The following is a 17260-nucleotide window of genomic DNA, read 5'->3' on the forward strand; positions in this document are numbered from 1 at the left end:
ATTAAGCCTAGCTGCACAAACAGAATGACCTAAATTGCGCACTACCCATTTGTCTGTCTCAGCTCGTGTTTGTCGACCCTAGTTGGCGTGAACCAGGTTGGAGACGCAGAGACTGTGCGAAGTGGTCGAACTTATAGAAGATTGTCTGTTGCACTGAAATTGCACCACACGCTGTGCTGACTTTGCAGCTAAGCTGTAGCGATGCTATGCTCGAGGACATGTGTTTGACTGTCGGCCTCGGCAGTAGCCTTTCGAAAGGTGCGAAATGCAAAAGAAAAAACACGCGCGTACTTAGATGCACGTTAAAAAATTTTCAGAAACCCTTTCCCTACCGGGAAAATGGGGGGAAGTGTAGCTTGGCGAGTGCGTGTCTTCCCTACGCTCTTAATAGGTCACGCTTAAAGTGCCAGATATAGCCGGGAAACCGGACATTTTTCGTCTGCTTTCCTTGATATAGCCAGCATTTAGCCGGAACCTGATTAAGACTGCACTACTTTCTTTCTTTTTTTTCTTTATATCACATTACGCATGCTACCTCCTAACTTTTTCCTTCTTTCATGCCGGGAATTGGGCCTTCATCGACGTGCTTAGCACAGCAACGCTTCACTTTATACAGGCAACAACGACAGTCATGCGTTCGTATCCAGGCACCATTGTAATGCGGCAACGTGAAACACAAGTTACCTCGACGAAAGATCATATTGCCCTCTCATAAACGGCTTAACGCGGACAAGCCCACGATCCAGAGAGCATAGGTTATTGGAAAACGGCGCGTATAAATACTCACCAGACCGGCGCACCTTTGAGAGCCGCATTTCTGTACGTTCGCCGGCGCCGGGGTTTTCGCTTACAACGCAGCCGTCGCCGCCACCACCGTAAAGTGTAACTCATAAGATGCTTCGGTGCAAAACCCCTGATGACCAATATTTATCGCAATATATATATTTTTAATATTTATCTAGAGTCTCCGTGTCACGTCGTGTGCATCGTAACTGTGTGTTTATTTTGGTGCGTAAAACCTTTAGAGTTTCACTAGGGTAAGTTCATTTTATAATACGCGCAAATCCATAATACTGAGCGTCGGTTGCTAGCGCCTGTGCTTGCAACGGTTATATTTTTCTTCACTGCCTAGTAAACAAGAGATTAAGGGCGAAGGGAGATGACGCGACCATACGACAGGACATTAACGACACCACCAGAAGGACGGAGGCCGCATGCTGGTGTAACGGTAATGCGGGGAAGCCCACTCGCTTTCCAGCTTTTCAGAGCTATTGCGGTAAACAGTACGGTGACGTAGCGCACTTTGAACGGGGACAAATTAGACAAGAAGGGCAGGACACTCGCTACTTGTCTCCTTTGACCCCGTCCAAAGTGCGCTACTTCACCGTAGGGTATAATGATCAGTCACCAACTAGCCCAGCTCTCAACCTTATTGCGGTAAAGCTAACCAACTGCAATAACCTTGGATGATGAAATCTTCGCTAAGAACGAATAAGTGCGCCCTGAGCAGCATGTTTGCGTTGCGTAAACCAGCAGAAACTTGTTTCATGTTTCGTTTATTGTCGTTATGATTTTATTTTTGGAATTTAAGTCCATATACCACTAAAACCCTGCCACTACACTCTAAGAAAAGAAAGAGTCGTTGGACTCGCGACTCTTCAAAAGAGAGCTAACGTGCACTCTTAAAAGTTCTGTGAGAGTTATGTACGTGGCAAAAAGAGAGTAAAGAACAGTTATTTATTAGAGTGCACAGGTTTTAACTAGCGTTGCCTTCGTAATGCGTCAGTGCACTAAGCTCAACAACGGGCAGTCAGTTCGGTAAACAAGCAGAGAGAGGCGGCGTTGTTTACTGTGGGCAAATGCCTGTGTCGCGCTAATTGAGTTCAAAGTCCTTCAAAAAAATTACCGCAATCCGCTGACATGACTTGACAAGAACTTTATTGTCCGCAATCCGCTAATTCTTTTTTTTTAAACTTCTTCGTTTTGCGTCTGTTTTTTAAACAGGAACGGTTGCGGAGCGCTTTAGCCGTGCGAGCTTTATGGAGGGCCGACACAAGCAATCGCCGAAATAAGCTTTTGTTTTTGAACAACGTCAGGCTGGCTGCGTCAAAAAAAAAAAAAAAAAACACTGTTGTTTTGTTTCTGAGAGAACGCAGTTCACCGCATTAGCTCAAAATGAAAAGCACTATTCATTAATTCTCGTGAAACGAGGGAACGTTATGCACGCTTCGCGTGGCTCTTAATCGGCGCCAGTTTAACCAGAGGCAGTTCTTCGATCAAAGTGCGTTAACTCCGTGACAGCTCGAAATAATTACTATTTCCTAGAAGCAAACAAAATAGCGTTGGAAAGCCGTTGAACCGTAAAAATGTAATCCCACTTGCAGCTGTCCTGCTTTTCTGGCTGTTCAACAGAGGAGCACACACGAAATCTCAAAGTTGCGATGCTAACAAGGCGAGGCTTACAAATCAGAAATGTGTATGCACGAACTTTCACGGCAGAATTGTGTGTCGTATTTTGCTGGTGTTGATTTCATTTCGGCTGGATTAATTTTACGAGGCGTTACACACAGACGAGATGCTAGGCGCTGAAACACTAACTAACAATTACCGAGACGCTCGAAACGCCAACGACCTCGTCAAAGAAAACAGACAAGCAAACAAACAAACAAACAGCGCGTCGAGCCGTCGTTACTTTTGAAGGCGTTCTGCAAAAACTGAAAAGTTTATTTCATTTCAACCTCAATGAAGGAGTTTGAATGTTGGAAGTGTGACGCCGCTGCCAAGCAAGACGAGAAATAACAGATTTGCTACGAATGCCATTTCCACAGATTTTTCTTTACCTCCATTTTTATATCATGCTTCAAATCGCCATTTTGTGCGTACATCGTGGTTATTAACAGACATAATGCGAACAGAAAAAGACACGTGGATTGAATGTTCGTTTGCGTTTATGTGTTTAGCGTCAAGTAATCCCCGAATATTTATCTGGGAGAGCTAAGAATAAAAGTTGGCATGATTTTCACGGAATATGCACTTTCAACTAAATGTATTGTTTGACTGAACTGATTTATATATTGAAGCAGTACATACTGCGCGTGCGTGCAATGCAATAAAAATAACAGTCAGGAGATGCCGATGCTACAATCAGTTCTTGCGCTGGGTGTGCCTTTTCTTCTGTCGTCCACGTCGTTTTTAGATGTGAACCATCTCATAGCGGAGTTCAATCCGGTGGTGGTGTGCGGCGTGACCACCCTTACTGCGCATGCGCAAACCCTCTCCACTTCCCGTCTCCCCTCGCCCTCTCCACTTCCCATCTCCCGTCTCCCTTCTCCCCTTCCCTTTCTCCCCTCGCTCCACTTCCCGCTCTCCCCTTTACCCCAGACCACTCCCCCTCTGAAACGCGGGCTCTACATACCGAAACACTGCTCAGCATTGCCTCATGGTCACCTTTAACGGGAGATGGTGTGATTTTTTTTTTGCGCAATCGTACCGAAATGTGGGATGTTAGACACGCAAGCCTCTTTGAAAGCAATATTTCCAGTTGCATACTTTTTCAATTGGGCTGTCTGTCTCAGTAACTGACTATAATTGCAAGTGGAACTCCCTTTGTCAACATTCGTCGGCTCGTGGCTCTCGCCTCCAAAATCACGAAACATCTTCGAGCGAGGCAAACTAAGTGAGTCGTCGAAAGGCTTCTATGAACAGGCAATGGGACAAAGGCTCAGTCAGCCCGAACGACTGCTGAATAATTCAGTGAATGTAAAATGAATGGAGACTCATCGGGTTTCCAGAAGTCTCGCGAAGTGCCCGGCAGGCTACTTAAACTTGTTTTCGAAAACTGGACAAGTAGTTGCGCACGTGCAAGGTCGCTGGATTTCCGTGCTAATACTCGTAAGAGGATCAACGAGGCACGTGTAATGCTAACGCGCGTGCCCAGCTTCCACGCTTCACGCGTGTTTAATCTTTCAAGAGCATTCCATACCGTGTCACTTGCGGTATTGAATGTCGCGGCGTTAACCTCTTAACACTCTGCACGTCCAGTCTCTAACAAATAATAAACGTAACAGGGTCCTTTATGCATTCACCAGAGTCGACTTGAAGGCGAAAGCCTTCTTCTTTTTCTTCTCAGACATTGTATCAATCCTCCGCAGCTCCCCTCCGAAAGCTTTCTGCACCTAACGTGATTTCGCACTGCCTCCAAGATCGGAGGCGTTGCAAGCTTTGTGCACCTCGCATGGTTTTGCACTGCTTCCGTGATCAGCGCACGTTTGAGCAAGCGACGATGTGATGTGATGATGTCCTCATGTGAGGTCACGTTATGTGACGTCATAGTGAGGTCATTACTATTTCGCAATTTTTTTAGTTATGTGACGTCATGATGACGTCGTATGGTGAAGTCATCACACGAAGATAATTTTTCTGCATCACTCGTGTTGACGCCGCTGGTCAATTTCGGCGTTTGATGAGGCATCTAAGGCTTCCACCTTAAAATTCCTCGTACGCTGGTGATCGTATATGTACTTACATAGTGATTCAGATTGCTCTTTCTTTTTTTAGAGCAGATATGTTATGCCCGCCGTTTGTCCGGCTCGCGATGTAGACAAGAAACCATCATCATCATGCCATCGCGCGCTCAGCACAGCTGTGCCTAGCTAAGCCTAGTTATTCAGAGCCAAGCTTAATTAAGCCTACTTGAGCATGGTAACACCTAATTAGCTAAGCATAATTAAGGTAATTAACTCAAAGCCTGATAAGTTAAGATCAAGCCTAGATGGCCTAGTTGAGTGCAGTGTTAATTAGGCTAATTACCTCATTAACCCTAGGTTGACTTGAGATACACGCTGATCGAGACCAAGCCTCTAATAGGCAAATTACGTTAATTAAGGTAACTAATCTATTTGGTGCTGTGATTCCGAAGCTATACCCAATCGAACCCGATTAATAACTAGCCAATCGGCGTGTGAACGCACGTGTGCCTAGTCAAGCCAGAACAAGTCGAGTGCCGGCCGGCTGTTCTTTCTTCAGCCATGCGTGACTCAGTGGAAGCTGCGCATTTTTTAGATGCGAAGGCATCTTATGATCGGGGCAGTGTCCGTTCTGCGGCGTCCGCACCCATACTGCGCATGCACCAACTCTCCCCCTCTTATCGCGTGAGCGCGAGGAGGTGGCGTGAGCGCTGTCTCCGCTTCGCTTCTCCTCTCCGGTATCTCTCTCTCCGCCACAGCTGTGTGCTCGTATATAATGCGGCACGCGCTCGCTCCCTTTGCACTTTCCTTCGCAACGGCACTATAGAAGCTCACGAAGCTGAACGTAAACGGCAACGCCGGCAAGCGAATCTCGAAGCTGCGAGGCTGCGAAAGCGCGCGTTCGCTGTGCTTCCGTCATTCTCTCTCTGTGCAACGGTGTGCGAAACGCCATGAACAACGTCAACATCGGCGCTAGTTGCAGCGGCAGCGCCACCGCCTCGGAGCAGAGGAAGGCTCGGGAAGCCGAACGTCAGCGTCGACAAGCGGTAATTCAAACGCGTCGACAACCACCGTCTCATAAGTCACATAAGAGATACGGAAATTCGATGCGCACCCCCCGCGATGCCTTCGCATCCCACTACGGCTTCCGGTAGGGGGAGATGATGTTAGTATCTTTTACTTTCTTTTCTTACTTGTTTGTTAATTTCATATTCATATCATGATGGTGGAATAGCCGGCTCAAACTCAGCCTACCTTCCCATGTTTTCACATCGAAGTAAAATAAAGGCACCACAGATTACCATAAATAGATTACAAAAACTGCGTAGAATGAGATATCGCGGTTATCTTTTCCGGAGTTGTCTGCAAATTTGTTTTCATTGAAATAAAGTTTAAATACATTTAGTCACTTTTAACGTTAACTAACTACTACACGTTTTTCACGTGTAGTAATAATATTGACAACCCAGTTCCTCGATTTGTTCGGCTCAATGCCGTGAAAGATTTGACATCGACAGTTGGCCTTTCCATTGCTTGCGCAACTGCCTCCTCCATTCCGTACAGATCGGAGCCCCACTTACACCTTCAAGGTCAGGAGGCGGGGTCACGTGACGCCTCTCCAACGTTGCAAAGCCCCGGGAACCGGGGACCGGCTGCGTCACTGCGAGCCGGAGTGCTTCCAGCACGCCACGTTGCGTGCTACGTTACTTCCCTGTACACGTTTTAGTCTGGTTTATTTCCTTCACGCAATGCACGTGCGTTTCATGTACCTCTTCGCTCCTCGCAGGTACACATGGCTTGCTCACACGTAGAAACATGCTGCCCATACACTGTTGTGCGTAGGCCCCCAATGCACAGTGTCATTTAAGTCGTCAAGTGCTTTTTTATTTTACTCGTGAGGTCACCACCTTCGTTAGTCACCAGGCGTCATGATTGGCTAGTACTTCCTTTAGAAAAGATATCCCTGTCACGGGTTTTCGGGAACATGGACCCAGGTGCACCGCGTCTAGACAGCATACGTCGCCACTCTTCCGTGTGCGAAATCTTTAGCAACAAATACAAGAAATTAATTCTTAATTCTAGGTGCGCTTTGGTGCACATCAGATGCAGCGGCTCTGTGGTAAAAGCAGCGAATTACAGTATTCTTGGTCGATGTTTCCCCTCTAATGTTTTTCGTATTGGTAATTTCGCGGAAGCGATGGTAATTACCTGAAAATGGTCGTTCAATACTAATTGGAAAAATTCATCTTTGAAGAAAATCGGCGCACAGAAAAACGAAGACTAAGAAGAGATGAAACCTCCGACAGCGCTGCACTCACAACTGAAAGTTTATTCAGAGCAACAAGAGCCTAAAAGGGGAAAAAACCGCGCATGACAACTGAGGAACGAAGTGATTGCGTGATACCGCTCATCAATAAAAGTAAACTCTTTCTTGCGCAATGTCACTGAGGTCTGGCTTACGCAGGCATCACGTGACTTGTTTATATGACAGGCTTCAATAACTTCACGGGTGAATTGATCGTGGCTCCTCACTTGTCATGGGCGGTTTTTTCCCTTTTCAAGCTCTTGTCTCTCTGAATAAACTTTCAGTTGTGAGCGCAGCGCTGTGTGTGTTTCATCTTTTCTTAGTCTTCGTTTTTCTGTGCGCTGATTTTCATCAAGTATGAATACGCGCCAACTCGCCCAACTTGCTATCTTGTAACTGAAAAAAAAAAGTCCAATGTTCTCAATTTCAAAAGCGGCTTTTAATGGTAAATCAACGCTGCTGTGCGTCTCCTCGCATCACGCCATATTCTTTTGGTGCTCATTTTCTTCTATGACCTTGTTCAACTTTCCGAGTGCACGGTGGCAGATCAGGCTACCACTGATTCATTCTTAAGGCGAAAGCTTTAGAAGCCTCACGAAACGTGAAAATTGACCGTCGGAGTCGGCGCCGTCGCCGTCAACACCAGTGATTCAAGAAATCATCATCACATAATGACGTCACCATAAAACGTCATCTTCACGTCACATATTTTCAAAATTTGCGACGTCACCGGAAGGTCACATAGCGCGTGACGAAACATGACGACGTCACAGCACGACACTGTCGCTTGGTCAAAGGCGGGCTGATCCAGGAGGCAGTTGAAGACCTGGTAGCAGTGCAGAAAGCTTGCAATGCCTCCGATCCTGGAGGCAGTGCAAAACCACGTTGGGTGCACTAAGCTTTCAGAGCGGGTGGGCGGGGCCAATTTATCGACTGGGAAGAAAAATAAGAAGATGGCTTTCGCCTTCGAGTCGTCTTAGTTGAATGCATAAAGGAACCCTGCGAGTCTTTCTTTCTCTGTCGTCACCTATTCACGGGCGCGTAATTCGGTGAAGTGTGAAAAGACAGACGCACCTTGACGACGAGTCCTTCCAAGTCGATGTCGTACTTCAGTGTGAAATGCAGCTTGCCGCAAGTCGTCGCCTGCGCCGTGAGGTCGGTGGAGTCGCGTCCGGACTCCCCGGAAGTGACGCCCTCCTGGTCGTACAGTTCGGGCTGTATGGCACCCACGGTGCCGTGGCTCTCACGCTGTTGCATGTTGCACACTGCTCCACGGGATGTGTGAAAAGAGGCAGAGGAAGCATCAAATGTATTTGTACTTAGGATATACAATCCCTCTAAAGCATACGCGCTACAAAGTTCATAAACGTGTCGTCATAGGCGTGCGTACAGGAAGGGCAGGGGGTGGGGCGGCCGCATTCCTTTATCCCCTTAGGGTGGCGTCAAATCTGGCCCACACATTTACTCAGACGGACCTGTCCCGTCAATTGTTTTATGTCCAGGGATATGGCCGGGTAGGTTCTTGACGGCAATGGCTACAGAGGACCACTGATGTTGTAGTCCAATAACTGCTTACTTGAAGGCTTTACCACTCTAAAGCCGGAGAGCAAAGATTGGCTGTTCTTAGAAGCATGTCATCGCTCCATTTACATTCTCGCATCCATTGGGAAGCTTGTCTTCTTTCGACGAGGGGAGGTGGGGGCGCCGAGGCAAAACTTTGTCCCCCTCCTCCCTAATAGAGGTCCCTGAGCACGCCTATGCTTGTGGTATGTACCATGTGTGTTTGCTTGTTCTCTTTGAAGGTGCACAACCAAGCGAGCTAGCGTGAGAGCAGTGCAAGAAAAAAAAATAAACGCAAATAAATCTCCTTGATACTTGCACTAAGAGAACGGGGTTGATTCCTGTCCGAGAATTATGGGTAACACAAATACATTTATGTATTTGTCTGTCTCAGGCACTATTCATTTCACAAGCATAATTAGCCTGAAAAACAGCCATACGTTCCGTACAAGAATACCATACAGTCACAGGAGTTCATGCGAACGTATAGTTTACAACGGGTACCATTGTGATCAAACAGAATTATGCTTCTTCGCGTAAACGTGCCGCGCAGCAGAGAAAAGGGACGAGAAACTGATGACATGAGCGCAGTTCCTCGTCCTTTGTGCCGCACTGCACGTTTGCCCGTAGATGTTAATATACCAACTCGCCCAGATCGCCGTATTAGGATTATGCTTACTGCGCAGATGGTACTTACAGGATTTGTGTCCAAGGCGTGGGAAAATTTGCTCCGGGAATACAGCCTCGAAATACAGCTCCGAGCCATACAATGAGGCGAGAAGTGAGTGAATAAACTTTATTAAAAGTCCGGACGAGGCGGGGGGAAGAGGGGATTAACCCCTGTCCCGTCCCACTCTCCGTCGATGATGGCGTCAGGTGACGGCTTGAAGCCCTTGCACCCGGGCGGCATCCTCGGCTTGCCGGACGGCCCAAAGTTGGTCGGTCAGCTTGTCGCTGGTGAGTGCCGCCTCCCAGCGGCAGCGACGCCGACGCAGCCGATCCTCAGCAGTGACCACAGCCGCGGCGGCGGTCGGCCCCTGCCCTCGCGCGGTGGTAGCAATTCGCCCCTGTCTAACATGCGTCGCGAAGTGAGCGGCGGCAGCGACATTAACTCTCCCGGCACATTCCCAAAGCATGTGCCGCAGTGTGGCTCTTTCCCCGCACGCTTTACACGCGTCCGTCGGGTACAAGCTCGGATAACAGATGCGTAGGATCGCCGGGCTGGGGTAAGTGTCTGTTTGTAGTAATCTCCAAGTTACGGCCTGTCTTTTGTTTAATTTGTCGTGTGGTGGAGGGTATTTGCGTCTGTTTAGTCTGTAATGTTGTGTGATGTCGCTGAATGTGGTCAGGCGATCGCCCCACGACCATTCCGGTTGCTGTTGTGTTCTTACTCTCTCTGGGGTGGAGTCGGCCGCGGCTCGGTGAGTGAGACCTCGAGCCGCGGTATGGGCCGCCTGGTTGCCTGCAAGCGGGACGCTGGTGTGAGCCGGGGTCCACAGGAGAAAGACCGTCGCATTTTCGGTTTTTGAATGCGAGGACGGTGACGTCGGGGCCATCGTTCCTCGAAAGTCGCCGCCGTCCCTGCTTCCATAGCGAGTCTGAAGTATGCGGGCCGCCTGCCACGAGATGCGGCCGCGCGCGAAGCCACGGACGGCAGCCTGCGAGTCGCTGATCACGACCGCAGCTTCCGGTGCCGCGACCAGTGCTAGAGCGATCGCCGCCTCTTCGGCCGCCTCTATGTGTTTCGTACGCACCGTGGCGCTCGCGATGCATTTGCCCGTGTGATTCACAACTGCGATCGCGTGAGCACACCTTCCCTCTGGGTATCGCGCGGCGTCCACGTACACCGCCTCCTCGCTGTTGCCATACATTCTTTGCAGGTCGCTCGCCCTTTTGTTGCGGCGCCCGACGTGGTGCGTCGGGTGCATGTTCTTGGGGAGCGGCGGGACGGTGAGACGGTCGCGGACTGTGATCGGAACCATTGTCTTCTCCCCGCACTGTGCGTGGTATGTTATGCCGAGTGACTCGAGGATGCGCCTGCCCGTCTTGGACTTGGACAGTCGCTCGTATTGTGCGATGTTGTGCGCCTCGATCAGTTCGCCCAGGGTGTTGTGCAGGCCCAGCTCGAAGAACTTGTCCGTGCTCGCATTGACAGGGATGCCGACCGCCCTCTTGAACGCTTTGCGTATCATGCAGTCGATCTTGTTTCGTTCAGACGCCAGCCACTTTAGATAAGGGGCTACGAACGTTATGCGACTGATCGCGTACGCCTGTACGAGGCGGATCGCGCAACTTTCCCGCATACCGCTGCGTCTGTTCATTATGCGGCGGAGTAGTCGAATCGTGTCGTCTACTGAGCGTCTAAGTCTTCGTACCATCTCACCGTTGTGACCGTTGGCCTGCAGGTGTAGTCCCAATATCCTTATATGCTCTACGCTCGGTATGGGAACGCCGTCCGCCGTTACTACTCTAATGTCTGATCTCCCTCCGCCGGGAAGCACGGTTTTGCGGCCCCTGCTCGTGGGTCTGTAGAGCAATAGCTCGGACTTGGCCGCCGAACATTCGAGGCCCGTGCCTCGCAAGAACTCCTGGACCGCGTCCACGCCCATCTGAAGCGTTCGTTCTACGTTGCCGTCACATCCTCCTCGGGGGACCCAGAGGGTGATGTCGTCCGCATAGAGGCTGTGATGCAGTCCCTCTATTGTAGCTAGTTTTTCCGGAAGCCCAAGAAGGACGAGATTAAATAACATGGGCGACACGACAGAGCCCTGCGGCGTACCCATCGGGCCCGTCTCGAATTCCTCTGATTCCGCGTTGCCGACGACGACGCTCGCACGCCTGCCCGTGAGGAAATCGCGTATATAGTTATACATTCTTTGGCCTAATCCCAGCGATCGGACACGGTCGAGAATCGCCGCGTGTTTGACACTGTCAAAAGCCTTTTTCAGATCGAGGCCGAGAATCGCCTTGGTGGAACGAGAAGTGTCGTCTATGATCTGGTGTTTGAGCTGCAGCATCACGTCCTGCGCGGAAAGGTTACGACGAAATCCCAACATCGTGGGGGGGAAGACGTCGGCATCTTCGAGGTAATCAGTCACGCGAGTCAGGACAGCGTGTTCCATGATTTTGCCCACGCAGGACGTGAGCGAGATTGGTCTTAGGTTATCGATCGTCACCTGCTTACCCGATTTGGGAATCATGACCACGCGGGCCCTTTTCCACGCATTGGGGAGGGAGCCCTCTCGCCAGCACTCGTTAACGTAGGCCGTAAGTCGCGTAATTGACTCGTCGTCCAGGTTGCGTAGGGTCTTGTTGGTCACCCGATCCGGGCCAGGGGCCGACCTGGTGTTGAGACTGCTTAAGACCGCCCTGATTTCTGCTTCACTAAACTCCGCGTCTAGCTTTTCGTTGTCGTCTCCGTCGTACATTGCGTGCTGTAGTCTTTCTCCCGTTCTGAAGTAACGCTCGCGAACGGCCTCAAGAAATTCATCTGGCGTGCCCCCAAAGTCGCGTACGAGTCTGCGAATCTTGTGCCCCTGAGCGGTCTTGGTTTCCTCCGGATCCAGAAGGTGCCGGAAGAGGCGCCAAGCGCTCGCACCGCGCATCTGAGTCTCAAGGCCATTGCACGTCTCCTCCCATTGCGCGCGGCATACCTGGAAGGCGTGTTCTTCTGTGTCCCTGTCCAGTTTGGCTATGCGCCTGCGCAGCGTCCTATTGTGCCTTTGACGCTTCCATCTCTTCAGCAAAGCCTGCTTGGCCTCCCACATGTGCAGGAGCCTGCTATCGATCACTTGAAGGTTTGCCTCAGGAGGGACCTCGTGCGTTGCCGCGTCCACGTCTGCCCTGAGCGTTTCGGTCCATTCGTCAATGTTTGTTATCGGCCGGTCGCCTCGCTCGCGTTCTTTGCGTGTCTTGCGGAATGCGTCCCATTCCACGAGACGGAGCCTACGTCCCCTGGCTTTCCCTGCGCTCTCGAAGTGGCACACCCTAGTATGCTGCCCTGTATCTATTTGAATCTCTATTATGGAATGATCACTTCCGAGATCCTCCTGCATGTTGTGCCACTGCGCGTTGGCTATGTTCGCCACGAACGCAAGGTCCGGTAGCGTGTCAACGCATGTGCTGTTGCCCCTGCGCGTGGGATCGGCAGGGTTCGCGATGAGTTCCAGTCGCTGGTCTGCAGAGTCCTCCCACAGGCGCCTGCCCTTAGGTGTTTCTCGTGCGTATCCCCAGGCCGCGTGAGGCGCGTTGAAGTCTCCCGCGACGAGCAGTGGTCCATCGCCGGCGACTGCGCGTGCCTTGCGGAACAGCTCCCGGAATCTGTGCTGCAGCGAGGGCTTGCTGTATACGTTCAATACGAATAGCCCTTGACCCCTCCTCGGAATTAGCTCTACAAAGACGTGCGGTATCTTCACCCCTTGAAGCTCACGCTGCGCCACTGTTAGGTTGCGACGAACGAGCACCGCGGCGGCCGGCAACGTCGCCATAACGCCGGTCGACGCAACTCGCCGTCGTCTCTGCCTCTGCCCCTCGCTAGACGCGGCCGCATCTATGGCTTTGTAGCCCGCCAGTTTGACCGGATCATTTGTCTCCTGTAACAGGATCACGTCCGGCTTTCTCTCGCAGTTGCATACAAATTGCTGGAGATTGCCCCGCTTCCTTCTGTAACCCCGGCAGTTCCACTGCCAGATCGTGTACTGTTGTGGATGTTGTCTAGTGCGTGTGTGTTTTTTGTCGCGTATAGCCATCGTGAAGCGTGTGTGTTAATGTAGCCCGTCGCCCGATAGACTCGGCTGTTGGTGCTGCGTTTCTGCGTCTGTTATCGGAGTTTGCTGCTGCTGCGGTCTCGCGTATGGTTTCCCGGTCGCTCGCAACGACCTGCCCGCAAGGGGCGGGGGCCTCGCTTCGAAATCGTCCATTCGCGCCGTGAGCGCCGCAATCGCCTGAGTCATTTGCTCCGCGAGCTTGGCCACCGAGTTGTTGACCACGGTAAACATTTTGTTAATTTGTTCCGTCTGGCTCGCGAAACGCTCGTCTAGGCTTGTCTCAATATTCTCTATGCGCTTTTTTAGCCTTTCGTAGGAAGTGCTACGCGGTTCGGTTGTGGGTCTTTCGGGGTCTAACGCGGCCCTCTTGGAAGATACCGGGCGGTCTTCGCGTTCGTCCGCTGTCTCCACCGAGCTGTCGTCCACCGTATTCACCTCGACCGGCACGGGCTGTGGCGGAAGAGGTTGTGGCTCTAAGAACATCTCCTGTCGTTTCTGCTGTTTATGTTGCTGCCGTTGTGCAGCCCCGCCTTTCAATTTGGATATTTCGTCTCTAAGAAGCGCGTTTTCTCGTCTTAACTCATTAATGGTATGTTCTAAAGGCCCTAAGCGCTGCTGTATGGCTCGTTCGAGCTCATCACCACTCACGCGACCGGGACCGGGGCCACCGCCACCACTGACTACGACACCATCACGGCGCCCCGCAGCGCCGTCGCCGTCGGGGGAGGCAGCAACGTCCGCCCAGCTTACCTCCTGTACGTTGCTCTTGTAGTGTTGATGCTGCTGCTGCTGTTGATGTTGCCGCTGCCAGTAGCTTCCGTTTCCGTATTGGCTGCTATTGCCATGGTTCACGAAGCCGGTCGGCTGCATTGCACCTGGGCCGGCTGCAACGCGCATTTTCGACTTGCTTCGCGGCTTCGATGCACGGGAACCAGTGAGCGACCGTGAACGTGAGCGGGCGCTAGATCTCGAGCGAGACTTTCCCGCACCGCCGATCGCTCCGCGGCTGGCCGAGCGTCCTTCCCTGCGCAGCTGTCGGTCTTGCGAGGCGTAGTTTGCGGTACTGCTGCTGTTGTAGCCGTTGCCGTAAGCTTCGACGACGGCGTCTTCTTCTCGTGTTCTTCGTTCCCATTGGCGCCGCTTAACCAGATAAGGGATCTTGTATTTAGCCTTGCACTTTCGGTCTCCCGTGAGGTGACCCTTGCCACATAGTTGACACTTCGGATCGCACAGATGTTCTTGTGGTGGGTTGCTGTAGCCGCACCCACGGCACATCTTGTTATTTGGATTGGGGCACACATCGGCTCTGTGTCCCAGCCTGCCGCACCCATAACACACGTCGATATGCTTCCTGTATAGGCTGCATCTGACGAGCATCGCGCCATAGTACACGTATCTCGGCACGTAGAAACCGTCGAAAAGTACGATCACGTTGTCCGTATTTCCCATGCGTTTGGCGTGCAGCACGGTGGGGTTGCGCTGCGTGACCAAGCTCTTGACGATGTTCTCGGGGCTCTCGTCATTGGAAATGCCTCTGACGAGCCCTTTAGAGGTGTTTTCCGGGGCGGCTCTGTAGGCGCTCGCCTCGAACTCTCGTTCTCCAATGCGGAGTTTGCTGATGGCTCCGTATCTCTTGGCTCGGTCTTCCGACGGTGTGCTCAGCACCACAATATTCTGTTTGAAGTTGAGGCAGATGCTGTCCTCTTCGGCTGCTTCGCGACCTATCTCCGCCGCGCTACGCAGGCAGCAGTAGATTCGGTCCATCTTGTAGTCGGAGACATTGAAACCGCCTCGGGGGCGCACGACGACCTTGTAGTCATCCGTCGGTAGATCTGGCATCCGGCTGGCCCTGGCTATCTGACGCACTTGGCGGGCAGTCTTCCTATTGTACTTCACTGCCGTGCCGGCAGCCGTTGAGGTCTCCGTAGGTGACGTGGCAGCCGTCTGCTGCTGCCCTTGCTGCTGATTCTTGCTGTGTCTCTTGATTTCACACCATCCTGAGCCCTCGCCGAACTCGTCCGGCTCCAACTCCTCTCCTTCAACTCGTACGACTTCCATTTTACGCTAAAGTAGGCCTACTACGTTGCCGACGGGAAAAGGGGGTCTCCGAAAAAGTCCCACGACACGTCAGGCCTAGCCCGCCCTACCGCCTCAGCGGCCGGGCAATGGTGTCGTATGTGTTCGATTTAGGCTTCTCTTTGCCACCAACGTGGTGGCACAGAACACCGAAAAATGGCCAGAAAAAGGGCCCACCTGGAGAACTGTAGTATAGGGAAGGTCGTCGCAACTTCCGTCGATGACTGGTGAGCCAGATTTCACAGAACATTCGAAAATCCACCAAAGAACGTAGGAAAATCACGGAGCCGACGCGATACACGTCTGCACTCCGTGGCCCCCTTGCGGCGAATCCAATGAGGTGAGAAAGTGTTTTTTTTTAAATTGGGAATAGTTGTTCTATTACATCTCGCAATAAAGATGATAAAGTATCGAAATAGCTGACATCGAAAGGATTGGCTCACACAAGAACGAAGCGCTAAACCGCGCTGGTCTTACCTACTTGATCTGTAATAAGAGAAAGCTGTTATTACAGATCAAGCAGGTTGATAGCTATTTATGGTAAAGGACGGAGCGTGCAAATACGGGCACAATAGAGAAGTCAGGACAACACAAACGCCAGTGGGTGTACTCCCCTGACTTCTCTCCTGTGTTCATGTTTGTACATGCCGTCTTTTAATATGATTGTCTAAACAACCTCGACTTTAGAATGACCATGACGAAGTCAACATCCTCAATACAGCGAACATATCGTACCGCGGTTTTCCGTTTTCTTGAACTGCAGTTGACATGTCCTATAATTTGCATCAATTCAAGAAACGTTGCATACATAAATGTAACAAATTTTAACTCTTTCGTGCATAGGGTTATCAAAGAAGCCCATGTAGTGCATCTGCACCAGCACCTCTATCTGTCTAATGCTATGAAACTGGACGTTTCTGCCCTCGTGTAATTACCTTCGAAGGGCACTGTGGTGGAGAGATCGAGACGATGCGACAGCTGCCTCTGAAAGGTCAGATGACGGGTAGGCACGGCCGGAAGGGTAATCTGCCGCAAGGGGGCCACCTTCTTGGCGGCGACATCTTGAGCCCCATCTACGACCACTTCCTTCATCTCGGGAAGGCTGTGGCTGATCGTGATCGAAGGTACGTTCCCAGAGCTGGGAGACCTGGACAAAAAAGAAAAAAAAGGGGGGGGGGGAGGGGGTTGTGTTTGTGCAGGCTTGACGGACTGTGATACAAATACTAAACCTAGGCGCCAAAACACGCCCATGCAAAAACACATCGACAGAACGGGCGCTCTTGCGTGCTCTTGTTTTTGGTGACTAAGTAAGTTTACTATTCATAATAAAGATGCACGAACTAGCCCAACTACTTGACGGACTCTTTTGCTGAAGCAAATCCAGCGAATGACTCGCGATGCGGCATAAACTGCTGGCAGATGCATTGTACCCTCATGATATCTGCAAGTGTAACTAAGACTTGTTGCTGTTTACTGAGGAACACAAGTGAACCAAGCTGTTTGCTGGGTGCGAAGCACCTTACAGGCTCGGCTTGTCGGTGTCTAATGTCGTCACGGTGGGTCGTGTAGTCACGGTCCATCATAAAATGGGTATACGCCACAAAAATTGGGGTAAATCTCACTAATCGCCACCGGTCCACTAAAAATGAAGATGGCAACAGTTAGCTAAACAAAAAATTGGCCGCGTATCTGCGTGCTTCGCTGCAAATGTCGTCTAAAGACGATAGAAGAGGCGCTGCGTGAGATATGGACGCCATCTGGGCTGGTAGTCGTGGCGCAGCAGCAGGCGAAGACCGGCGGTGACCAACGCGAGCAGCGGGGACGCCAGCCAGCCCGAACACATGGTTTGTCGCGAAGCGCCGAAGCAGAAGAAACGTCCGCACTCAACGAGTACTCTCCACACACTCCACACACATCGTCTGGGTAGTCTGGGTAAAGCAGGAATGCCAGAGCGGCGCCCCCTGACATTCGTACAGTGCAATACTGAACCGAAACCGAAACACAACAATGAGTTCGTGCAGAGGGCACGGAGGAAGGCAAGTTTCAGCGCAGTCGCATTTTCAGCGCTGCTTAAGAAACTAGGGTCT

At 51.3% G+C, this 17260-nt stretch overlaps 1 protein-coding gene across 1 annotated transcript in view; it reads right to left on the minus strand.

Annotated features, from left to right (window-relative positions):
- The window catches only part of LOC119402028 (synaptotagmin-10), a 134089-nt gene that overhangs the window by 33433 nt on the left and 83396 nt on the right, over positions 1-17260 (minus strand). Inside the window, exons 3-4 of the mRNA XM_037669093.2 lie at positions 16109-16320; positions 7846-8036 (exon numbers count right to left, since the gene is read on the minus strand). Of these exons, the coding sequence (XP_037525021.1) occupies positions 7846-8036; positions 16109-16320 (403 nt within the window). The remainder of the gene's footprint in view (positions 1-7845; positions 8037-16108; positions 16321-17260) is intronic.

Source organism: Rhipicephalus sanguineus, chromosome 8, assembly GCF_013339695.2.
Source record: "Rhipicephalus sanguineus isolate Rsan-2018 chromosome 8, BIME_Rsan_1.4, whole genome shotgun sequence".
Classification (NCBI taxonomy): domain Eukaryota; kingdom Metazoa; phylum Arthropoda; class Arachnida; order Ixodida; family Ixodidae; genus Rhipicephalus; species Rhipicephalus sanguineus.